The 27,256-nt window shown below is 41.7% G+C and overlaps 1 protein-coding gene across 1 annotated transcript in view; it reads left to right on the top strand.

Moving 5' to 3' along the window:
- The first annotated feature begins 11,978 nt into the window (after positions 1–11,978).
- The window catches only part of LOC121534529 (mucin-15-like), a 28,219-nt gene continuing 12,941 nt past the window's right edge, over positions 11,979–27,256 (top strand). Inside the window, exons 1-2 of the mRNA XM_041841112.2 lie at positions 11,979–12,056; positions 18,135–18,998. Coding sequence (XP_041697046.1) covers positions 18,158–18,998 — 841 coding nt within the window. The 5' untranslated portion in view covers positions 11,979–12,056; positions 18,135–18,157. The remainder of the gene's footprint in view (positions 12,057–18,134; positions 18,999–27,256) is intronic.

The following is a 27,256-nucleotide window of genomic DNA, read 5'->3' as shown; positions in this document are numbered from 1 at the left end:
TGTGCCATCAACCTGCTGGCAGGGTCTGCTCCTCCACGCAGACGAATCTACCCTCTGTCAGTGGCTGAGACCCAGGACATGGAGGATTACATCCAAGAGGCGCTCCAACAAGGTTTCATCTGCACGTCCACTCCTCCTGCGTCGGCTGGTTTCTTCTTCGTGGCCAAGAAGGATTGAGGGTTACGTCCATGTATAGATTATAGAGGACTCAATAAATCACCACGAAGTACCATTACCCTCTCCCGTTGGTGCCGGCAGCCATAGAGCAGCTCTACAATCTCCTCCGCATCCAGGAGGGGGATGAATGGAAGACTGCGTTTAGCACGATGTCTGGTCACTACGAGTACTTGGTGATGCCATTTGGTTTAGCCAATGCTCCGTCAGTATTCCAGGCATTCGTTAACGAGGTGTTCAGGGACATGCTCGGACACCAGGTGGTCGTGTATATCGATGATATCCTGGTCTATTCAGCTACCCTGGAGGATCACATCACTCATGTTCGAGCAGTCCTGGAATGCCCTCTGGCTAACCACCTGTCCGCTGTCTCTTTCTTATGCTACCAAATCAGCCCGCAGGGAGTGAGGATGGAAGACAAGAAGGTAGATGCGGTCAGGTCATGGCCAGTCCCAACCACCATAAAGGGGTTACAACGGTTTTTGGGCTTTTCCAACTTCTACTGCCGTTTCATCAGGAACTTCAGCTCAGTCGCCGCCCCTCTGGTGTGGAGCCCAGCAGCCGACGGGGCCTTCCGTCTACTCAAGGGATGTTTCACCTGCGCCCCATTGCTCAAACATCCAGATCCCACGATCTTCTTTGTGGTGGAGGTGGATGCTTCAGAGGTGGGCGTGGGGGCAGTTCTGTCTCAACGACAGGGTAATCCACAGAAATTGTATCCATGTGCATATTACTCTAAGAAACTGTCCCCTGCAGAGAGAAATTACGACGTTGGTGATCGAGAGCTCCTGGCGGTGAAGTTGGCATTAGAGGAGTGGAGACACTGGCTGGAGGGCGCCAAGGAACCATTCGTCATCCTCACCGACCATTGGAACCTGGAGTACATACGGACAGCGAGGAGGCTGAATCCGCACCAAGCAAGGTGGGCCCTTTTCTGCACAAGGTTCGACTTCATGCTGACCTATCGCCCAGGTTCAAAGAACACCAAAGCTGATGCCCTGTCCCGTCTCTATGATTCGGGAGAGGGTCCTATCCAGAATGCACCTATAATCCCATCCTCCCGAGTCGCAGCTCCTGTGGTCTGGGACGTAGATGTGGACATTCGCCAGGCTCTGGAGAGGGAGCCCGCACCCACTAACTGTCCTCCCGAGTGCATCTACGTTCCCACGGGGATAAGGGATCGGCTGCTGACCTGGGCACACACAGCTGTCGTCGCTGGACATCCAGGTATTTCTCGCACTACCCAATCCATCTCTGGGAAATACTGGTGGGCCACCTTAGCGCAGGACGTCACTCGCTATGTCAACTCCTGTTCCGTATGTGCTCAAACCAAGTCCCCCCGGAACGCTCCAGCAGGGAATCTTCTGCCGCTTCCCGTGCCTCAGCGACCCTGGTCACATCTATCTATTGACTTTGTAACCGATCTCCCCTCCTCTGACGGTTTCACCACCATTTTGGTGGTAGTGGATAGATTTTATAAATCCTGTTGATTAATCCCTCTTCCTGGTCTCCCCACTGCTCTCCAGGTTGCTGAGGCACTCTTACAGCAGGTTTTCCAGCATTATGGCCTTCCGGAGGACATCGTCTCTGACCGTATCCCCCAATTCACATCACGAGTATGAAGGGCCTTCATGGAGAAGCTCAGGGTCACGGTCAGTCTCACTTCCAGGTACCGGCCTCAGTCCAACGGGCAGGTGGAGAGGATGAACCAGGAGCTGGGGAGGTTCCTGAGGAGTCACTGGCAGGGTGAGTGGGCACGATTCCTTCCATGGGCAGAGTATGCCCAGAACTTGTGTGTTCTGGGTTTTCAGTCGGCCCTGGCTCCGTGGACCCCGGGCCAGACAGACGCTCCTGCGGTTGATGAGTGGTTCCGGCGCGCTGTCCATCGTCAAAAGGAACAGGCAGACCGCCACCGCAGTGAGACCCCTGTGTTCCACCCTGGGGATCGCGTCTGGCTTTCTACCAGGAACCTTCCACTCCGCCTGCCCTGCAAGAAACTGAGCCCCTGGTTTGTGGGGCCGTTCAAGGTTCTCCGGATCCATCATTACGCGTACCTGCAGATAATTGATTCACACCTGGACTCCATTACCTTCCTCGTTACCTCCCCTTTATATGTCCCTCCCTTACATTTAGTCCTCAGTCGGTATTCTTTATGTGTTTCATGTCTACAGTTGAAGTCGGAAGTTTACATACTCTTAGGTTGGAGTCATTAAAACTCGTTTCTCAACCACTGCACAAATTTCTTGTTAACAAACTATAGTTTTGGCAAGTCGGTTAGGACATCTACTTTGTACATGACACAAGTAATTTTTCCAACAATTGTTTACAGACAGATTATTTCACTTATAATTCACTGTATCACAATTCCAGTGGGTCAGAAGTTTACATACACTAAGTTGACTGTGCCTTTAAACAGTTTGGAAAATTCCAGAAAATGATGTCATGGCTTTAGAAGCTTCTGATAGGCTAATTGACATCATTTCAGTCAATTTGAGGTGTACCTGTGGATGTATTTCAAGGCCTACCTTCAAACTCAGTGCCTCTTTGCTTGACATCATGGGAAAATCAAAAGAAATCAGCCAAGACCTCAGAAAATACATTGTAGACCTCCACAAGTCTGGTTCAAACCTTGGGAGCAATTTCCAAACGCTTGAAGTTACCATGTTCATCTGTACAAACAATAGTACGCAAAACCATCATGCTATAGTGTATGTAAACTTCTGACCCACTGGAATTGTGATACAGTGAATTATAAGTTAAATAATCTGTCTGTAAACAAAATTACTTGTGTCATGCACAAAGTAGATGTCCTAACCGACTTGCCAAAACTATAGTTTGTTAACAAGAAATTAGTGGAGTGGTTGAAGAACGAGTTTTAATGACTCCAACCTAACTTCCGACTTCAACTGTGTACTGCGGTCAATTTAACATAATGAACTTTTTTTTTTTTTTACCACCTTAGTTACATTGCCATTTCTTAGTTGTAGTGCCTTTCACCTTTCTAAATCCACCCTGAATCCACCCTTCCAGTGGGATCAACATAATCGAGATTTTTGGCATCAAGACTATCCTAATCCCTACCTGTGAGTTTTGAAAAACGCAAAAAATGACCTTTAATCCTAATTAAAGGTTAGATTGGATTACCAAATCTGAATTCCTATCTGGAGGATCTGAATAAAACATTTCAGTTTTGAAAAACCCAATTCTAACATTGAATCCTATCCAATTGCTGAACTCCGATCAGATAACTTTTGAAATACTGGGCCCTGGGGCTTGCTGAACTCTACACTTTTCCAGACATGAGATGATCTGGACAAATCATCTGTTACGTCCGAACGGACGGGTCAGTTGATTCGCTCAACGACGCCCACAAGCTTCACGGGAGTCGTCTGAACGTAACCCGGCATTTCCACATCAAAGGTATACGGCTCATTCCACTGTAAAAAAGAAATAAATCCTGACCTTCTCTCATAGATATAGGACAGACACTTCAAAACATACTTCCTTTTTATATATTTTTTGAATATCTGTATTGCCATGTATGAAGGATAATAGAAGTATGGCCAAATTAAATGTTTCATCAAATAATAATAATAAAAATCAAATAGCTAAATGATCCATGGTATGACCATCTTAAAACAATTCCATATGTTAGCTTAGTAGATATCGCCATCTAAGGGCTTAGACCTACAGGGGTTAAGTTTCATCTTCAGAGTGGTGGACCAACCCATAAACTTGAGAGATCTTATACAATTTCTTTATGACAGTACATGCCTCAGAGCTATGACATATTCTCAAAATAACCCAAATGGGAAAAGCTAGAGTGAGAAGTTGCCATGACTTTCCATTGTAGTTATGTGCGTTCATTCTCCAAGCATCACAAAACAAACCCTTCATAGTCCAACTTGACCACAATGCATTAGGAGCGGTGCCCATTACACAACTCTTTCCATATTGCCGTTGAAACAGCGGTGTTGTCAGTTGCAGGATTACTTGAATCTAGTTTCAGTTGTGACGGAAAGGAAGGACCCTTCTGCAGCATACATTGCAGTAACCTAACAAAGATCTAACAAACAGTGCCAGTCACAGCATGATTGTGTTAGCCCACTGGGCTAAAGCTTAGGCATTGTCTTTGGAGCTAACACAAGTCTACAGGTCTCAGGCAAGGTCACTCATCACTTAGCATGGTTCACTGCCCCTCTTCTGTTACATCTGCAAGGGTAAATTAGGTAAAACACTGTCCTGTACTACACTGCATTGAAGTTTCCAAAACACATTGTACTTGCCAAAACTCAAAATCTCTGATCATGTGGTGAGGAGTAGAATAGGGAACTAGTCCCAGTGACCCACTTACACAACAAGATTAATTGAAATACTGTTCCAATATCTTCACAATAAATTAGAAAATTAGGTCACTGGAATCCTTTGTTGGATATTTTGTCATCTTTCCCATCTTTCAAAATCACCATCCCTTTTCTTCATGTTTCTCAGTTTTCCCTTCCTCTCTCTCTCTCTCTCTCTCTCTCTCTCTCTCTCTCTCTCTCTCTCTCTCTCTCTCTCTCTCTCTCTCTCTCTCTCTCTCTCTCTCTCTCTCTCTCTCTCTCTATCTCTCTCTCTCTCTCTCTCTCTCTCTAACAGTCTGATTTCAGATAATGGCTAGGTGGTGATGTCATCACAGAGGAATTCCTCTCCCTCGCTAGTCCTCTCTCTCTCCAGTCCTCTCTCTCTCCAGTCCTCTCTCTCCAGACCTTGCTGCTCCACTCCACATGTTGTTGCTGCACAGTGGTCTGTTCTCATCATGTTGACAGGCCTGCTCTGTGTCTGCTAAAGTCCTGGAGAATCCTGGGTCATATTAATAAGCCACCATATCGAAGAAAATGGACTGAAACAGGGAGGGACTACCTAGACCTATCCAATAAGAAACACTCATTTTAGTTTTCCATTGCAAAATGTTTTAAAACATTTTCCATTGCATGCCCTTATGAATATGACCCACTTTCAGCTGCTCAAAGATCACCACAAGCCATCATCTGTTAAATGAAGACATCCCAGGAGACTCCAAAACACAATAAACAAGATATTTATAAATCAATTACAAATCAGCTATTGCGAGGCTTATGGACCTAAACAATTATGTTTATTTTACAATGATATTTAGATGTTTATAATGATCGTAACTCAACATGTTCATTATGCTATAATTAATAGCAGATCGGGGACTTGTAGAGCTCAATATTTAGCCTATGATGTTTCAATATAATTACCCACAGAAGTTGAATTATGTTAAATGAGGATGACAAATGAGTCTTACAGCAACAATAACACCATTGTTCAATAAGAAGACTGAAATGTGTTTTAAAAGGAATTCACAGCGTGCTTCTACTAGGAATATCAATCCAAAGGGTGTCATTCAACTGAATAAAACATTTGTGCATGACTGACTTAGTAATAGCGCAAGCATTTTACTTCTAGAGAGCCATGATCATGCATAGACCACCAGCCAATAGTTCTGCTCTAAAACATTGGGTGATAAATTATTTATTAACTCTCTCTCTCAAAGACATGAATCTAACCGAAAAGTTATTCGTTTTCCTTTGAAATGTGAATAGGAAATTAAACGCATAAATGCGTTTGAAAAGTGTATGCTGACGTCTAGTTCACGGATATTTCCCTTGTCTATTAGTACAGTTGTTAGTGCTGACATCTGGTGGCAGTATAGCATTTCATGCTAGTGAGACTTGAGAAAAGTAGGCGTTCATACTGCAGAGGACATGGAAAATGGTAACGATTATTATTCAAAGTGACTATGTGGAAAGCAGTTAACGCTTAGAAACGGTATAATAGAGCAAGCCAGTATTTCAGGACACCTTATAATTAAAGGCCCTATCTTAAAAAATAGCGAGTTCCATCAAAATGAGCATCACCAAAGTGACATTGTTAAGCATCAAGATTTAGAGGTTAGATGTAGGATAAGGGGAAATGGGAATAACTGGAACCTGCACAGTAGGCAATCATCTGAAATCATGTGGAGACGTCTACAATCATGAAGAACTGACCACAGAGTCAGTGTCCCTTCCATTGACTCATTGACTTTTGTATGGGTGGGTGTGTGTGTGTGCATATGCGTGCGTGTACTGTATGTATGTGAAGGCATGTCATTTACAGTTTACCTGATGAATGTTCTTAACCTATTGCAATGTTGTTGTATTATATGATTTGTATTATGTGATATATTTCATGTGGAAGCAGCAGCACTAAGACAAAATACCCCTCAGGGACATCTTTATCTTAGGGTGAGAAAAGGCTGAAAAATCCATCCAGCCAACCCTTTCATTGATTCCATGCCACTTTCCATCAATACTGACATGGAAATCATAAGAGGGCGGTTTACAGAGATAGGTGGGATGGACTGAGAGTAGCTGAGGTGTGGGTTTAAAAGCTCATGTTCTGTAACAGTTATGACTTAAAACATGATTTATAGTGTATAAGTACTATCTATCTAGTTGTAATGTATATCAAACTACTTTACTCTTGCTATGTAACTACTATAAAAAAGATGAGATATTTCTGCTTCATAGTTGGACTATAAACATCATGTGCCTTCCAAGAGCAATTTACAGCTCAATTTTAACTTATTCACTTTCACTGACTATATACCATATGTTCGAAACCCTTATAAACACACTTGACAACCCTTGGATAAGGCTACTATTGTGAAATGAAAAAGTCAAATATATCCCAGGGTCCTAAATGGTAATCAGGTTTCCATTGGTAGGGCTGCATAATTTTACCTTTTACATAATATTCTTCATTTTATTCTATTCAACAAAAGCATATTGATTTGTAATTACACTGGCTTTGTTACACTTGTGTAATAAGCTATACTCTATTACTTAAACTATTACCATAAGCTAAACTCTGTTAACATGCAATAATAAAGCTATGTTATTACTACAGTTATTACTGCGGATTTACATAGGTATAATAAGGGCAAATTAAGGTACCTGTTTACTGAAGCAGACTCCTTTGTTACTGAATTTTTTCAAGTAAATGTGCAGCTTAGAACTTATGAACACAGTCAGGGGCGTCATGCTCCCTAAAAATCTTAGGATGGCTGTGGGGTGGTCCGGAGGGAGAATTTAGCATTTTCCTGCCATATAGAGCCCTAATCATTATGCTTAATGTAAAAAATATGTATATTTTTCTGCATATCTAAGCATACCTCTTGAGCTGTCTGTATCCTCCTGACTGGTGGTTCTTTTTTTTTAAAGAAACAAAATATGCTTCTCTGCAAAAATCTGTGTAAAAGATTGAAAGGAATGTGAATGTTTTTATTTATTTTCTAAAGTCTACCAACCTTGCAAGCAGGCATGCCAGCTAAAATCGTTAGACTTGCTACTAGCTACTCTAACTTGATTGATAGCCTGAAATGGCTTATTGGTAGATACAGTGGCTTGCGAAAGTATTCACCCCCCTTGGCATTTTTCCTATTGTGTTGCCTTTCAACCTGGAATTAAAATGGATTTTTTGGGGGTTTGTATCATTTGATTTACACAACATGCCTACCACTTTGAAGATGCAAAATATTTTTTTATTGTAAAACAAACAAGAAATAAGACAAAAAAAAATGAAAACTTGAGCGTGCATAACTATTCACCCCCCCAAAGTCAATACTTTGTAGAGCCACCTTTTGCAGCAATTACAGCTGCAAGTCTCTTGGGGTATGTCTCTATAAGCTTGGCACATCTAGCCACTGGGATTTTTGCCCATTTTTCAAGGCAAAACTGCTCCAGCTCCTTCAAGTTGGATGGGTTCCGCTGGTGTACAGCAATCTTTAAGTCATACCACAGATTCTCAATTGGATTGAGGTCTGGGCTTTGACTAGGACATTCCAAGACATTTAAATGTTTCCCCTTAAACCACTCAAGTGTTGCTTTAGCAGTATGCTTAGGGTCGTTGTCCTGCTGGAAGAATTTCCCTGTATTTAGCGCCATCCATCATTCCTTCAATTCTGACCAGTTTCCCAGTCCCTGCCGATGGTGTTCCCGGGGTGATGAGAGGTGTTGGGTTTAGGCCAGACATTTTCCTTGATGGCCAAAAAGCTCAATTCTAGTCTCATCTGACCAGAGTACCTGCTTCCATATGTTTGGGGAGTCTCCCACATGCCTTTTGGTGAACACCAAACGTGTTTGCTTATTTTTTTTCTTTAAGCAATGGCTTCTTTCTGGCCACTCTTCCGTAAAGCCCAGCTCTGTGGAGTGTACGGCTTAAAGTGGTCCTATGGACAGATACTCCAATCTCCGCTGTGGAGCTTTGCAGCTCCTTCAGGGTTATCTTTGGTCTCTTTGTTGTTGCCGCTCTGATTAATGCCCTCCTTGCCTGGTCCGTGAGTTTTGGTGGGCAGCCCTCTCTTGGCAGGTGTGTTGTGGTGCCATATTCTTTCAATTTTTTAATAATGGATTCAATGGTGCTCCGTGGGATGTTCAAAGTTTCTGATATTTTTTTATAACCCAACCCTGATCTGTACTTCTCCACAACTTTGTCCCTGACCTGTTTGGAGAGCTCCTTGGTCTTCATGGTGCCGCTTGCTTGGTGGTGCCCCTTGCTTAGTGGTGTTGCAGACTCTGGGGCCTTTCAGAACAGGTGTGTATATATACGGAGATCATGTGACAGATCATGTGACACTTAGATTGCACACAGGTGGACTTTATTTAACTAATTATGTCACTTCTGAAGGTAATTGGTTGCACCAGATCTTATTTAGGGGCTTCATAGCAAAGGGGGTGAATACATACAGTGGGGAAAAAAGTATTTAGTCAGCCACCAATTGTGCAAGTTCTCCCACTTAAAAAGATGAGAGAGGCCTGTAATTTTCATCATAGGTACACGTCAACCATGACAGACAAAATGAGAAAAAAAAATCCAGAAAATCACATTGTAGGATTTTTAATGAATTTATTTGCAAATTATGGTGGAAAATAAGTATTTGGTCAATAACAAAAGTTTCTCAATACTTTGTTATATACCCTTTGTTGGCAATGACACAGGTCAAAACTCCCGAGTGGCGCAGTGGTCTAAAGCACTGCATCACAGTGCTAGCTGTGTCACTAGAGATCCTGGTTCGAATCCAGGCTCTGTCGTAGCCGGCCGCGACCGGGAGACCCATGGGGTGGCGCACAATTGGTCCAGGGTAGGGGAGGGAATGGCCGGCAGGGATGTAGCTCAGTTGGTAGAGCATGGCGTTTGCAACGTTTGGTTCGTTTCCCACGGGGGGTATAAAAAATAATGTATGCACTAACTGTAAGTCGCTCTGGATAAGAGCGTCTGCTAAATGACAAAAATGTAAATGTATGTCAAATGTTTTCTGTAAGTCTTCACAAGGTTTTCACACACTGTTGCTGGTATTTTGGCCCATTCCTCCATGCAGATCTCCTCTAGAGCAGTGATGTTTTGGGGCTGTCACTGGGCAACACAGACTTTCAACTCCCTCCAAAGATTTTCTATGGGGTTGAGATCTGGAGACTGGCTAGGCCACTCCAGGACCTTGAAATGCTTCTTACGAAGCCACTCCTTCGTTGCCCGGGCGGTGTGTTTGGGATCATTGTCATGCTGAAAGACCCAGCCACGTTTCATCTTCAATGCCCTTGTTGATGGAAGGAGGTTTTCACTCAAAATCTCACAATACATGGCCCCATTCATTCTTTCCTTTACACGGATCAGTCGTCCTGGTCCCTTTGCAGAAAAACAGCCCCAAAGCATGATGTTTCCACCCCCCATGCTTCACAGTAGGTATGGTGTTCTTTGGATGCAACTCAGCATTCTTTGTCCTCCAAACACGACGAGTTGAGTTTTTACCAAAAAGTTCTATTTTGGTTTCATCTGACCATATGACATTCTCCCAATCCTCTTCTGGATCATCCAAATGCACTCTAGCAAACTTCAGACGGGCCTGGACATGTACTGACTTAAGCAGGGGGACACGTCTGGCACTGCAGGATTTGAGTCCCTGGCGGCGTAGTGTGTTACTGATGGTAGGCTTTGTTACTTTGGTCCCAGCTCTCTGCAGGTCATTCACTAGGTCCCCCCGTGTGGTTCTGGGATTTTTGCTCACTGTTCTTGTGATCAATTTGACCCCACGGGGTGAGATCTTGCGTGGAGCCCCAGATCGAGGGAGATTATCAGTGGTCTTGTATGTCTTCCGTTTCCTAATAATTGCTCCCACAGTTGATTTCTTCAAACCAAGCTGCTTACCTATTGCAGATTCAGTCTTCCCAGCCTGGTGCAGGTCTACAATTTTGTTTCTGGTGTCCTTTGACAGCTCTTTGGTCTTGGCCATAGTGGAGTTTGGAGTGTGACTGTTTGAGGTTGTGGACAGGTGTCTTTTATACTGATAACAAGTTCAAACAGGTGCCATTAATACAGGTAACGAGTGGAGGACAGAGGAGCCTCTTAAAAAATAAGTTACAGGTCTGTGAGAGCCAGAAATCTTGCTTGTTTGTAGGTGACCAAATACTTATTTTCCACCATAATTTGCAAATAAATTCATAAAAAATCCTACAATATGATTTTCTGGATTTTTTTCTCATTTTGTCTGTCATAGTTAACGTGTACCTATGATGAAAATTACAGGCCTCTCTCATCTTTTTAAGTGGGAGAACTTGCACAATTGGTGGCTGACTAAATACTTTTTTCCCCCACTGTATGCATGCACCACCTTTCCGTTATGAATTTTTTTAAACAAGTAATTTTTTTCATTTCACTTCACCAATTTTGACTATTTTGTGTATGTCCATTACATGAAATCCAAATAAAAATCCATTTAAATTACAGGTTGTAATGCAACAAAATAGGAAAAACGCGAAGGGGGATGAATACTTTTGCAAGGCACTGTAGTTATAAGGTTGGGAACCTATCTGCTCTAGCTAAAGCCACCTTCGTAAAATTGCTAGGTGGCAAACAACAACAACAAAACATTTTTTAAACAGGACAAATCTGAGGGGGCACGTGCCCCTGTGCCCCCTATGGGCATGACGCCTCTGAACACAGTCCGACCTCCCACACACCGCATTTAGTCTATGTGTTTCAAGTGCCACTTCTCATTGTCTCCTTTACTTACAAACTGTCAGACGCTAGGTTCTATTTGCTCAGTTAGCAGAGGCCTACTGTATGTTCCACCACATTCCTCCCTGAATAGAATGACAACAAGAATACCAGGTTGTGAAGTACAGAACCTGTAACGACACAAGAATAGCCCCACGCCAATTTTTGCCAGATATAAACCAGAGACAACGCACGGATGAAAGCTGTACTGCCCTTTTGTTGCCGTGACGACAGCAGCCATTCCACAATCACAAGGGAGGAATGTTCCGAGGACTCGGGGGCAGATGCTCCGCCCAAAGGGGGAATTCAGGTGCTGTATACCTGGAAACCGAACCGAAATGAAATAAACTGATGTGTAGTGTACACCATACACAAAAAAATATATATGCACGCATGACTGTAAGTCGCTTTGGATAAAAGCGTCTGCTAAATGGCATATTATATTATATTATTATATTATATATATTATATATTATACATCTCAGGAACACAGAAGATAACCCATAAAACCATGATACGTCTAAAAAACCTTAGTTACCCTATATCCAGTGCCATGTTACCATTTAGGGATTAGCTGAATGTCAGGGTGTGTTTGTGTCAGGTGTAAAATCAGGTAGAACAGGTTCCTGGTTGTTCTGATCTGAATACCCTGCACTGCACTGCCCTCCCCCTTCCCTGGCCTATTGTTCCCTCTCTCTCATACGCTGGCTGTTTCGCTGAGAGATCTCACTGCCTTCCGCACACCTGTTAGCTGTAACCACCTGACCGAGCACCAGAAAAAGGTAAGTGGCGGTGGTGATTTTAGTAATGTGGAGCTATTTCACAATTTCTTCTGTATGGGAGATGTGTGGTAGACGTTGAATTTTGTGACACTTATATGTGTTTGGTATTTTTGTAAGGTTACAGACTTGCCAGAAGTTTGATTAGTTCAATGATAACGCCACAAAACGAATGAGGAAAATCCATCCGATTGTAAATGTCATAGCACTTTCAAATTAAACAGAATTATCATATTGGGGTGTTGGGGGTTCAAGTTGTTCTTAGTAGTTGTCCACCAGTCAGGCAAACCAATATACAGTTGAAGTTGGAAGTTTACATAAACTTAGGTTGGAGTCATTAAAACTCGTTTTTCAACCACTCCACTAATTTCTTGTTAACAAACTATAGTTTTGGCAATTCGGTTAGGACACCTACTTTGTGCATGACACAACTAATTTTTCCAACAATTGTTTACAGACAGATTATTTCACTTATAATTCACTGTATCACAATTCCAGTGGGTCAGAAGTTTACATACACAAAGTTGACTGTGCCTTTAAATAGCTTGGAAAATTCCAGAAAATGATGTCATGGCTTTAGAAGCTTATGATAGGCTAATTGAAATCTTTTGAGTCAATTGGATGTGTACCTGTGGAAGTATTTCAAGGCCTACCTTCTAACTCGGTGACTCTTTGCTTGACATCATGGGAAAATCAAAAGAAATCAGCCAAGACCTCAGAAAAAAAATTGTAGACCTCCACAAGTCTGGTTCATCCTTGGGAGCAATTTCCAAACGCCTGAAGGTACCACATTCATCTGTACAAACAATAGTACGCAAGTATAAACACCATGGGACCACGCAGCCGTCATACCGCTTAGGAAGGAGACACATTTTATCTCCTAGAGATGAACGTACTTTGGTGCGAAAAGTGCAAATCAATCCCAGAACAACAGCAAGGGACCTTGTTTATTTTTATTTAACCTTTATTTAACCAGGTAGGCCAGTTGAGAACAAGTTCTTATTTACAACTGCGACCTGGCCAAGATAAAGCAAAGCAGTGCGATAAAAACAACAACAACACAGAGTTACATATGGAATAAACAAAACGTACAGTCAATAACACAATAGAAAATATATATACAGTGTGTGCAAATATAGTACGTTATGGAGGTAAGACAATCAATAGGCCATAGTGCAAAATAATTACAATTTAGTATTAACACTGGAGTGATAGATGTGCAGAAGATGATGTGCAAATAGAGATACTGGGGTACAAATGAGCAAAATAAATAACAATGTAAATAACAATATGGGGATGAGGTAGTTGGGTGGGCTAATTACAGTTGGGCTGTGTACAGGTGCAGTGATCGGTAAGCTGCTCTGACAACTGATGCTTAAAGTTAGTGAGGGAGGTAAGTGTCTCCAGCTTCAGAGATTTTTGCAGTTCGTTCCAGTCATTTGCAGCAGAGAACTGGAAGGAATGGCGGCCAAAGGAGGTGTTGGCTTTAGGGATGACCAGTGAGATATACCTGCTGGAACGCATACTACGGGTGGGTGTTGCTATGGTGACCAATGATCTAAGATAAGGCGGGGATTTGCCTAGAAGTGATTTATAGATGACCTGGAGCCAGTGGGTTTGGCGACAAATATGTAGTGAGGGCCAGCCAACGAGAGCGTACAGGTCACAATGGTGGGTAGTATATGGGGCTTCGGTGACGAAACGCATGGCACTGTGATAGACTACATCCAATTTGCTGAGTAGAGTGTTGGAGGCTATTTTGTAAATGACATCGCCGAAGTCAAGGATCGGTAGGATAGTCCGTTTTACGAGGGCATGTTTATCAGCATGAGTGAAGGAGGCTTTGTTGCGAAATAGGAAGCCTATTCTAGATTTAACTTTGGATTGGAGATGCTTAATGTGACTCTGGAAGGAGAGTTTACGGTATTTGTAGTTGTCCACATGTCTAAGTCAGACCCGCCGAGAGTAGTGATTCTAGTCGGGCGGGCGGGTGCAAGCAGCGTTCAATTGAAGAGCATGCATTTAGTTTTACTAGCGTTTAAGAGCAGTTGGAGGCCACGGAAGGAGTGTTGTATGGCATTGAAGCTCGTTTGGAGGTTTGTTAACACAGTGTCCAATGAAGGGCCAGATGCATACCAAATGGTGTCGTCTGCGTAGAGGTGGATCTGAGAATCACCAGCAGCAAAAGCGACATCATTGATATACACAGAGAATAGAGTCGGCCCGAGAATTGAACCCTGTGGCACCCCATAGAGACTGCCAGAGGTCCAGACAACAGGCCCTCCGATTTGACACATTGAACTCTATCTGAGAAGTAGTTGGTGAACCAGGCGAGGCATTCATTTGAGAAACCAAGGCTATTTAGTCTGCCAATAAGAATGCGGTGATTGACAGCGTCAAAAGCCTTGGCCAGGTCGATGAAGACAGCTGCACAGTACTGTCTTTTATCGATCGCGATTGTTATATCGTTAAGATGCTGAAGGAAACAGGTACAAAAGTATCTATATCCACAGTAAAACAAGTCCTATATCGACATAACCTGAAAGGACAAAGATCATACTTTTTGGAGAAATGTCCTCTGGTCTGATGAAACAAAAATAGAACTGTTTGGCCATAATGACCATCTTTATGTTTGGAGGAAAAAGGTGTGACTTGCAAGCCGAAGAACACCATCCCAACCGTGAAGCACGGGGTGGCAGCATCATGCTGTGGGGGCGCTTTGCTGCAGGAGGGACTGGTGCACTTCACAAAATAGATGGCATCATGAGGAAGGAAAATTATGTGGATATATTGAAGCAACATCTCAAGACATCAGTCAGGAAGTTAAAGCTTGGTCGCAAATGGTCTTCCAAATGGACAATGAGCCCAAACATACTTCCAAAGTTGTGGCAAAATGGCTTAAGGACAACAAAGTCAAGGTATTGGAGTGGCCATCACAAAGCCCTGACCTCAATCCTAAAGAAAACTTGTGGGCAGAACTGAAAAAGTGTGTGCGAGCAAGGAGGCCTACAAACCTGACTCAGTTACACCAGCTCTGTCAGGAGGAATGGGCCAAAATTCACCCAACTTATTGTGGGAAGCTTGTGGAAGGCTACCCGAAATGTTTGACCCAAATTAAATAATTTAAAGGCAATGCTACCAAATACTAATTGAGTGTATGTAAACTTCTGACCCAGTGGGAATGTGATGAAATAAATAAAAGTTGAAATAAATCATTATCTCTACAATTATTCTGACATTTCACATTCTTAAAATAAAGTGGTGATCCTAACTGACCTATTACAGGGAAGTTTTACTAGGAATAAATGTCAGGAATTGTGAAAAACTAGGTTTAAATGTATTTGGCTAAGGTGTATGTACACTTCCGACTTCAACTGTACATGTGTCATCTCATCCAGACTACTATTTTATCAATGCAGATTCAGGTAATTGTTAAGTGTTCATGGGTTTTTTGCTTAATTTTCTGAAGGGACTCAAATGGTGTTAACCCAACTTTATTTTTACCAAACCAAACATGTAAAGTTTGAAGAGCACACAAACCTAACACAAAGATACTCAGAGTGATTGAAGGAGGATAACATTTCGCCAAATGGTTAGTCTACAATGACTGAGTTAATCATGACACTTTCTCCATGCTTAAATTTAAATAAAATAAATAAAGTAAGATGAGTAGTCCCAACATTCAGATATGTTCTTTTATTTCAATCATGCTATCAAAACCTATTCAACCCTTGGCCTATTGGATATTTCTGAAGGGGAAATGCTAGGCAGACATTCATGTGTGCTTTGACAATGCTGCTGAATGCATATTTAGTATGCCAACAGGCAATATTGCTGTTCATCACAGACTCAACTAAAGTACATGGGAGTCTCCCCATAGTTACACCCTGAATGATTATTGCATTGGCATTCATTTACTCTATTGTCCCCAAAACTGAGATGCCAGACTCCTATAATACAAGTTCTGGGAGATTTGATTTGAAAAACATGGCGAGTTTGCTTCCATTCAGGGGAAATAATTTTCCTCCTGACCCTGAAATTGAGGTCAAAGCCAAATTGATAGCGTCAACACTTTATCTCCTGGATTGGTATGAATAGATTATAATTCTATTAAAAGATAACGATAGAGTCAAATCAGCCAACCACCCAGAGAGAGCTTGCTTTTTTGGAGTATAGGGTGAGCATTTGTTTCAGAACATGGGGAATATGAAATACCAAATGGGAGCCTTGGGAATTCATAAAGTCTTATTTGGCCTTAATCAATTGAACTATTAAATTGTTGGTTACTGGTTGCCTAAGAAAAATGATGTACAGTACAGTGCATTCGGAAAGTATTCAGACCCCTTGACTTTTTCAAAATTTTGTTAAGTTACAGCCTTATTCTAAAATTGATAAAATTACTTTTTTTTCCAAATCAATCTACACACAATACACCATAATGACAAAGCGAAAACAGGTTTTCAAAACTTTTGCTAATGTATTAAAAATAAAAGACAGAAATACCTTATGTGCATAAGTATTCAGACCCTTTGCTATGAGAATAGAAATTGAGCTCAGGTGCATCCTGTTTCCATTGATCATCCTTGAGATGTTTCTACAACTTGATTGGAGTCCACCTGTGGTAAATTCAATTGATTGGACATGATTTGGAAAGGCACACAAGTGTCTATATAAGGTCCTACAGTTGACAGTGCATGTCAGAACAAAAACCAAGCCATGAGGTCGAAGGAATTGTCCGTAGCGTTCCGAGACAGGATTGCGTCGAGAAACAGATCTGGGGAAGGGTACCAAAAAATGTCTGCAACATTGAAGGTCCCCAAGAACACAGTGGCCTTCATCATTCTTAAATTTAAAAAGTTTGGAATCACCAAGACTCTTCCTAGAGCTGCCTGCCCGGCCATACTGAGCAATCGGGGGAGAAGGGCCTTAGTCAGGGAGGTGACCAAGAACCCGATGGTCACTCTGACAGAGCTCCAGAGTTCCTCTGTGGAGATGGGAGAATCTTCCATAAGGACAAACATCCCTGCAGCACTCCAACAATCAGGCCTTTATGGTAGAGTGGCCAGACGGAAACCACTCCTCAGTAAAAGGCACATGACAGCCCCTTGGAGTTTGCCAAAAGTCACCTAAAGGACTCAGACCATGAGAAACAAGATTCTGTGGCCTGATGAAACAAGATGTAACTCTTTGGCCTGAATGCCAAGCGTCACGTCTGGAAGAAACCTGGCACCATCCCTACGGTGAAGCATGGTGGTGGCAGAATCATGCTGTGGGTATGTTTTTCAGCAGCAGGAACTGAGAGAATAGTCAGGATCGAGGGAAAGATGAACGGCGCAAAGTACAGAGAGATCCTTGATGAAAACTTGCTCCAGAGCGCTAAGGACCTCAGACTGGGACGAAGGTTCACCTTCCAACAGCACAACGACCCTAAGCACACAGCCAAGACAACGCAGGAGTGGCTTCGTGACAAGTCTCTGAATGTCCTTGAGTGGCCCAGCCAGAGCCCGGACTTGAACCTGATCTAACATCTCTGGAGAGACCTGAAAATAACTGTACAGCGACGCTCCCCATCCAACCTGACAGAGCTTTAGAGGATCTGCAGAGAATAAAGGGAGAAACTCCCCAAATACAGGTGTGCAAAGCTTGTAGCGTCATACCCAAGAAGACTGGAGGCTATAATCGCTGCCAAAGGTGCATCAACAAAGTACTGAGTAAATGGTCGGAATACTTATGTAAATTTGATATTTCCGTTTTTTATTTTTAATACATTTGCAAAAAAAAATAAAAAAAACTGTTTTTGCTTTGTCATTATGGGGTATTGTGTGTAGATTGATGAGGGGGAAAATAAATGTAATCCATTTTAGAATAAGGCTGTAACGAAACAAAATATGGAAAAGGTCAAGGGGTCTGAATACTTTCCAAATGTACTGTATATTCTCTACTTATAATCAATGGTGGCCTGCACACCATAGGACATTCGAGCCAAAATGGGATAATTAAAAAAACAGATTTGTGGAGAATCAACCTTGACTCAATGTTTCTAACAAAAATATTTTGTTTATGTGTTGATTGTTTCTTCAGAACACGAACGAGAGAGACTGGATATGGACCTTTATGCAATCATCACTGCTGTTTTGCTTCTGCAACTGCAAGGTTTTCATGTGGCCTTGCTCCAGGCACCAACAAACTCTCCAGGACGTATGATTGATCAAAGTTGGCTTCGTCAATTGGTCAAATCCAAGCTCAACAAGACATCACAAGCTCAGTCCAATGACATTGTTGATATGAACCAGGAGGGTACTGAGTCAACAGATGACTCTGCTTGGGGTATCGCATATAGCGCCGTGTCATTTAGTGGGGAACAGGATGACATCCAGGACACAAATGAGACTTCAGGTGGTGTGACGATTGGCACCGCAATGCCACCAGGGTTGCCAGATGCTACAGCAGAAGACTCTGAATCTTCAGCGACCACTGTTGAATCTCCACAAATCACTGTTGCACCAGAACCCCCAGTGAGTGTCGCATTAAACTCAAGCCAAGTTTCCAATGCAACTGGAGAGGACAGTGGATTCCAAACTACCACCACCACTCCAATCACAGAAAACTCAAATGGCTCTAATTCCATGTCCAATGACACTGAATTAAATGAGACAACCACAGCTCCAGACACCAATAGCACACATGAGGCCGGTCCAGATCCTGATGCTGAGAACGGGGTAACCAACAGTACAGAGGACAGCCATAATGTAACGACTGCAGTACCAGAAGTACCAGAGCCATCCAGTGAACCATCCACAGCTTCCCCCACCACAGAGCCCCCCTTGGACTCCCCTGGGACTACAACTGCCAAAATCATCCCACAAACTACAACAACCACAGGTCCCAGCACAACGACATCCATGATGGAAACTGGTGCCGCTTCAGGGAACAACTCTGCGAGAGGTGAGGAGACAGTGTTCCAGTGTTTAAGTATCTGGTACATTCTTTGTCTCAAGGGAACTGCTGTGTGCACCTGTAACCTACTTACTTGCTTGGTCAAGGGAGCCTGTAACAACTTTTAGGGAGATACCAAGAGATCAAAAAATGTGTTTGAATTTGGGTGTGTTCACTTCACATATCCATTATGATATTGTTTTAAATGTTTTGGGCGAGGCATTCATGAATGAGTCAGCAACCAGACAAAGACAGAGCAGTCAAAAAGTAACACAATATCCAACAACGCTCAAAGGGAACTTATGTTATATCACCATCGTCTTTTTTACACACAGCTTTCTTACCGGTCTCTCCCTGACCCACATTTGACAGATCTCTTTTTTTTGTTATTGCCAAAGCACAAACTCCCCTTCTTTCACTGGCTGGGTAGGGTTGATTTTCAGACACTATCTGCATGCCCACAGCGAGTGGAGGCTTCCATTACAAACACCTTCTCCAGGGGACAAAAGACCCCTGTGTTAGCCTGGCTACAGGAAGGAGGGGGTCAGTAGCTGAGGTTCATTGCTGCACTGCAGTGCAGGGCGTGAGAGTACTTTCTAACATACTAAACAAGGGTTTATTTGAGTGGGTGATTGGTGACATTCATTAAAGGAGAATATCCCCAATTTTGACAGGTTATAAATGATTTACGAGTAGTTCCTCTTGTAATTCTAATTAAATTGCACACATGATTTGCCAGGTACATTCATGAATTTGAATATGTAGTAACTACTTCTGTCAAACTTGACTTTAAATACTTGGAAATGTGTGCCGAAAAACAGTGTTACCATTGGGAAAGACCTCATCGTACATTTCAGCCGGTGATTTGTTTAGACTGTGGCATGTTTGACCTGTTGGTTTACCTCATTTGCAGGTTTACAGATTTTCCATGGTTAGTACAGCATGCTAGTTATGCATCGCAGTCTATGTATGCAATGTTTATTAATCTATTGACAACACATACTGGCTAATTACCTTTTTTTTAGGGAACATGGAGAGAAAAGGTGTGGAGTTTCACACAACCATGTCACATAAAAGTAGACAATATCTGGACCTAGATCCTATTTTCTCTATTCATGGTTTGCACCTCCGTCACTTGGTAGCATTACGCCATTGTTACACTGAAAATAAAAGCTTCCTGGAGGATCCTTTAGGGGTTCTTCAAATTGAAACTGTGGGGTAACCCCTATAAGTTATTCGAAGAACCCTTTAAAACGACTCTGGCATGTTGATGTTGATGTCCTCTGTAGGTTATGAATAGCCAGAATGATTTTGCAATGCATGGTGATCAAACAGGTTTCCTATTATATTCAGCAGAGGTGTAGTCTGTGAATACAACAAAAACATATAATTATACAGATGATTAACAAAACATGCACACAACAGTATTCATACCTTGGTTTTTGTGGTAAATGTGAATGAAAAAAACGATTCACTTTTGACAAAGGTTTTCATACACATACAGTTGAAGTCGGAATTTTACATACACTTAGGTTGGAATCATTAAAACTTGTTTTTCAATCACTCCACACATTTTTTGTTAACAAACTATAGTTTTGGCAAGTTGGTTAGGACATCTACTTTGTGAATGACACAAGTACTTTTTCCAACAATTGTTTACAGACAGATTATTTCACTTATAATTCACTGTATCACAATTCCAGTGGGTCAGAAGTTTACATACACTAAGTTGACTGTGCCTTTAAACAGCTTGGAAAATTCTAGAAAATTATGTAATGGCATTAGAAGCTTCTGATAGGCTAATTGACATCATTTGAGTCAATTGGAGGTGTACCTGTGGATGTATTTCAAAGCCTACCTTCTAACTCAGTGCCTCTTTGCTTGACATCATGGGAAAATCAAAATAAATCAGCCAAGACCTCAGAAAAAAATTGTAGACCTCCACAAGTCTGGTTCATCTTTGGGAGCAATTTCCAAACGCCTGAAGTTACCATGTTCATCTGTACAAACAATAGTACGCAAGTATAAACACCATGGGACCACACAGCCGTCATACCGCTTAGGAAGGAGACACATTCTGTCTCCTAGAGATGAACGTACTTTGGTGCGAAAAGTGCAAATCAATCCCAGAACAACAGCAAAGGACGTTGTGAAGATGCTGGAGGAAACAGGTACAAAAGTATCTATATCCACAGTAAAACAAGTCCTATATCAACATAACCTGACAGGCCACTCAGCAAGGAAGAAGCCACTTCTCCAAAACTGCCATAAAAAAGCCAGACTACGGTTTGCAACTGCACATGGGGACAAAGATCGTACTTTTTGGAGAAATGTCCTCTGGTCTGATGAAACAAAAATAGAACTGTTTGGCCATAATGACCATCGTTATGTTTGGAGGAAAAAGGGGGCTACTTGCAAGCCGAAGAACACCATCCCAACCGTGAAGCACGGGGGTGGCAGCACCATGCTGTGGGGGTGCTTTGCTGCAGGAGGGACTGGTGCACTTCACAAAATAGATGGCATCATGAGGAAGGAAAATGATGTGGATATATTGAAGCAACATCTCAAGACATCAGTCAGGAAGTTAAAGCTTGGTCGCAAATGGGTCTTCCAAATGGACAATGACCCCAAGCATACTTCCAAAGTTGTCGGCAAAATGGCTTAAGGACAACAAAGTCAAGGTATTGGAGTGGCCATCACAAAGCCCTGACCTCAATCCTATAGAACATTTGTGGGCAGAACTGAAAAAGTGTGTGCGAGCAAGGAGGCCTACAAACCTGACTCAGTTACACCAGCTCTGTCAGGAGGAATGGGCCAAAATTCACCCAACTTATTGTGGGAAGCTTGTGGAAGGCTACCTGAAACGTTTGACCCAAGTTAAACAATTTAAAGGCAATGCTACCAAATACTAATTGAGTGTATGTAAACTTCTGACCCTGTCACGTTCGTTGTATAAAGGATCGGACCAAGGTGCAGCGTGGTATGCGTACATGTTTAATTATTTAAATAAACACTTGACAAAATAACAAAAGCAACTGAACGTGAAGTTCTAAACGCTAACAGCAACAAGCCTAAACAGAATCAGAAACAAGATCCCACAACTAAAGGTAGGCAAAATGGCTGCCTAAGTATGATCCCCAATCAGAGACAACGATGGACAACTGCCTCTGATTGGGAACCACACCCGGCCAACATAGATATAGAATAAACTAGATTCTATCCAAATCACACCCTGACCTAACCAAACAGAGAATACAGGTGATCTCTAATGTCAGGGCGTGACAGACCCAGTGGGAATGTGATGAAAGAAATAAAAGCTGAAATAAATCAATCATTCTCTCTACTATTATTCTGACATTTCACATTCTTAAAATAAAGTGGTGATCCTAACTGACCTAAAACAGGGAATGTTTACTAGGATTAAATGTCAGGAATTGTGAAAAACTGAGTTTAAATGTATTTGGCTAAGGTGTATGTAAACTTCTGACTTACCTGTACCTTGTCCATAATGTAGAGGGCTCTGGGATCGTCATTGGAGAAGTAAGGGAGGAGGAAGATGGCAGCTGTGACAGAGTCCTATAAGGTTTTAGAGAAACCCTTAATTTAAATTAACTGTAGATGAGACATGTGATCTGCATAACATTATGATGCAAACCACTACTAATTGTACATACAAAGACACACAAATAACTGAGCAGTTCAGGCATCTGCGCACAATGCAGCTATATTTTTAACATATTCTTATCTCTTTGTTGATTGATATCCATTGAATTGTGTCAATTTTCTGTCTTAGAAGGAATTGTAAAAAGGGACAAAGTGTCAAACAACAGCCATTTGAACAAATATGAAAGATAGATGGTATAATCATAAAACAATATCAATTTAGATCATACAAGAGAGAAACCTTACCTTAAATTGAGATCTTTCAATTTTTCAGTTAAATGCCTGCACCTGCTGTCATCTCAAATTCAAAACCCAAATGTTTCAGTTGGGAAGTTAGGTTCCTGCAAGAACCCCCAAGAACTAAAAAGGTTCCTCGATGAACCCCACCTCCTATATGGTTCTTGGCATTTTTCAGTGCCAAGAAACCTAAGGTTCTTCAATGAACTTTGAGGATCTTAGAAGAACCCTTTGACGAACCCCACATTTTTAGAGTGTACATTCATTCTAAAGACACCTCAGCCACAGTAGCCCCCAAAACTCTAGTGGTGACCAGTCATTCCAAACGGTGACTAATGACTGTTTCGTCTAAATCAGTGGTTCTCAACTGGTTTTGCCTGGGGATCAAAATTGACAATGACAATTGAGTCACGACCCAATATTATGGACTGTTGATGATTACATTTTGTAATGTTGTATTGCAGCTGCCTTCTTGGGCAGTCTTCACTTGCAAAATAGACTGTCTCAATGGGCTACTATTATGGTATTAAAGAAAGTCATTACACAGACATATTAACTGAAAAAACATTTATTATCAATTCAAGAGAATACACCATTTAATTAGGTGACCAGTTCAGGAGTGGGGTGTAATAAATGATCAGACTCAGAACATGACATCAAAACCAGTCAATGAACAGTAATAATAATAATAATAATATGCCATTTAGCAGATGCTTTTATCCAAAGCGACTTACAGTCATGCGTGCATACATTTTTGTGTATGGGTGGTCACGGGGATCGAACCCACTACCTTCGTGTTACAAGCGCCGTGCTCTACCAGCTGAGCTACAAAGGACCACAGTAACACATCACATACAATTGTTTAAAATAGAAAAAACAACAATCATTAGGATTTTGTAATCATCAATTACCATGTGAATAGTTTCACAACCTTGAAAAGTTTTTTTAAAGGTGTAAGTTTTTAACCAGTTCAATAAAATGTAATATGAATGTCAGAATTAATTACCAATAATAATGACCAATATTAAAGCTGATCTCTCCCTAAAAAATAAAATAATAATAATAATAATTAACATACTGAACAATAACTCATTTACCTGTTTATTTATGTTGTGTGTGTGTGTGTGTGTGTGTGTGTGTGTGTGTGTGTGTGTGTGTGGCCTATCAGTGGGTAAACTGGGTGTGTTTCTTCAGTTTGATAAGTTTATTGAAGTCTGGGGTGATGGTTGACAGGGCAACTCGGAGGTCATGCTGGCTGTCCAGTTTGTCTCTGCTTTTAGTTTTCAGCATGGCCACTGTAGAGAAGCCACTTTCACACAGATAGGTAGTGCTGAACCGTAGCATGATTCTGATTGCATGACAGGCGAGAGCAAGATACTCTCCCGCTACACCAGAACTGTGGCAGTGTCATTTCCGGGAAGCGCAGATCAAATGACAACTCCACCAGCTGATCCTCTTCGTTGCTTGGCAACATGACGCTTCCCATCTCCACTCGAAAGGGGTCCGGTATCCATCGAAGTTTTATTATTCGAGACGTGTCTGACATAGACCATTAGAATAGGCCCTTTTCACGATGACGTCATCTAACTTCCGCCTTTCCGCGTAGCAGGTTAACTTCACTTCCGTTCGCCCGTAACCTGAGACTTCTCAACGAAAATACAACTGTTGACCACTAACTAGCAAGCTAGCTACTTGAAGAAATTCCAAAAGGTACGTTTAAGTTAAATTAGTAAAGTTAAGAGTAATAATGTTTACGTATATGCAATGGTTTGTAACTTGCTAACGTTATTGTTAATTCATAATTGTTCACTGCCTTAGTTACTTAAAAGTGGGCTAAGTGGGCATGGTTAGCCACACCTGTGGATTCATCAAGCTGCAGTGCGTAATATTTGCACTGATGCGCTCTGATATCTGGTGCGTTATGTCCTCAAACATGTCATGGATTCTCCTCCTCATGGTGTCATTGGATAGGGGTATGGTTTTAAGTTTGTTGGCGACTGACTCTCCCAAGATTTAAGTGCACAAATCAATCGCAGCAGGGAGTATGTGATCCTCTGTGCTGATGTGGGCTTTTTTGCACTTAGCAATGCGCTAGGCCACAAGGTATGATGGGCGAATCTTCAATGAATCTTGTGAGGCCTCTAGATATTGACTTTTTTATTTTTTTAAGTCAGCTGTCTTATCTTTGTGGCTTGGATTCTTGGTGTCCAGGTGTCTTTTCATTTTGGAGGGTTTCATGCTCTCATTAGCTAAAAGCTCGTTGCATAGGACGCACAGCGGTCTACACTCACCCTGTCTGTCTTCTGTATATGTAAAACCATATTTGAAGTCGGGGGTCGTATTTTCTCTTCTTGACAGGGACAGGGTTGTCTGCCTTGTTGTTGAAATTGGAAGCAGCAGTATATGAAGAGGGAGTTAAAAAAAATTATCCATGATTTTACTCTGACAGCTAGCCTACATGAGTTAATGACAGCTAACTATCTACATGTGCAATGCCTGCAGAACACATCTGCATTGTTAGCTGTCAATCAAGCTAGCTGTCAGAAGAATATCTGTATTATCTGATTGGACGTGTCACATTTAAAACAAAACAATGTTGCAGAATGACATTTTTATTGGATCAGTGTGTGTGTGTGTGGGGCAAGAACATTATTGTATTGGTCAGTGAGTGTGCAGCGCGAAAAACCTCTGAGTCCGAACGTAGCTAGCCATTTCATCACTGCAGACGCGCTACAGGTGTAAAGTCAGCAGCAATAAGCGGTGCGGCGGTATCCTTTCAAAATAAACGTTTAGGTGCGGCTGTTACTTTTCAAAATAATATATATATATATATAGTCCAGTGACCCCTTAAAATCCTCCCGGGACCCCCCAGTTGACAATCACTAGTCTAAATTACACTACATTCTTTGAAAAAAAGGTGGTATCTAGAACCTAAAATGGTTCTTTGGCTGTCCCCATAGGATAACCCCTTGAAGAACCCCATTTGGTTCCATGTATAACCCTTTTGGGTTCCATGTGTAACCCTTTTGGGTTCCATGTAAAACCCTTTCCACAGAGGGTTCTACATGGAACCCAAAAGGGTTCTACCTGGAACCAAAAAGGGTTCTACCTGGAACCAAAAAGGGTTCTACCTGGAACCAAAAAGGGTTCTTTTTTCTAAGAGTGTATAGTGGCCCGGAAATACGACTACATTGCGTAACAGTTGGCAAATAATTAGTAGGAAACAACTTTGCCATTATTATGATGTCGTCAAATTTGTCCTTCAATGTACACAGAGGGCTAATGTCAACAGTATGCATGTCAGTCTTTCTTGGCTCGAAGTAGAGGAGAGATTGACTGCATCAATTCTTGTTTTTGTGAGAATTATTATTGTGTTAAATTCCAAATTGTCTGTATAATCAACTTACATATAGCTCTGACAGGCATACTTACTCCACCAGGGGTCTATTCACAGTCCCCAAATCCAGAACGAATTCAAGGCAACACACAGTATTATATAGAGACATGATCACATGGAATTCCCTTCCATCTCAACATTTGCTTAAAAAAAATATATATATACAACACCTCAAAGCACAAAGTGTTCTTATTTTTTTCTTATTTTCTTATTTCATAATTGTGTAGTTCAGTCCTTGAGCTGTTCTTGTCTATTGATGTTCTGTATTATGTCATGTTTTGTGTGGACCCCAGGAAGAGATAATGGGGATCCTAATAAAATACCAACAAATACCAAATACCAAATTTACTTTAGACAGATGGCAAAGTTGCCATTAGCTAGCAGTTCGTAAAAAATACCTAGCAATTCTAGAGTTATCTAGCTAAAATCCGATGCTCTCCCCTCAATCTTAGCTAGCTAGCTAACGTAATACTACATCTAATGTTAATCTGACGACATCACAATGATGACAAAAGGTTTTCCTACTAATTATTTGCCTCCTTTAGAAATGGCAATGTATTTCCAAGCCACTATAATGCACTTCTTCATCAGTGCCAATTGACAATGCATTGAGTGGAACGTTGAGTCGGGAGTCAGGCTTAAACGTTCAAAACAATATTGTGATGAAATGTGTAAGCCAGGAATATGAATACCCAACTTTGATGCTAATGTAAATGCAGGGTGTGCTCCATTTTATCAAATAAAAAGTGTTGTGAGAAAATAGAAAGGCAAGTGAGGTTAACAAGCTTGGTCTTCAGATAAGGAGATGTCAGGGAAGTAAACATTTGAATTTCCAAATGTGATGACCGAGATTATGAAAGCTTATTTGAAGAGGGGAAATTGCTGTTCATAGTAAACATGTTGTTAATCTTATTAGCAAATTGACTAGTCTGGTACTTTTCATTTGGTTGTATAAAGTTGTATCAAAACT

The sequence above is a fragment of the Coregonus clupeaformis genome, chromosome 21 (genome assembly GCF_020615455.1).
Source record: "Coregonus clupeaformis isolate EN_2021a chromosome 21, ASM2061545v1, whole genome shotgun sequence".
NCBI lineage: Eukaryota > Metazoa > Chordata > Actinopteri > Salmoniformes > Salmonidae > Coregonus > Coregonus clupeaformis.
Note: the sequence above shows the minus strand (reverse complement) of the source record. Positions and strands in the feature narration are given on the sequence as shown.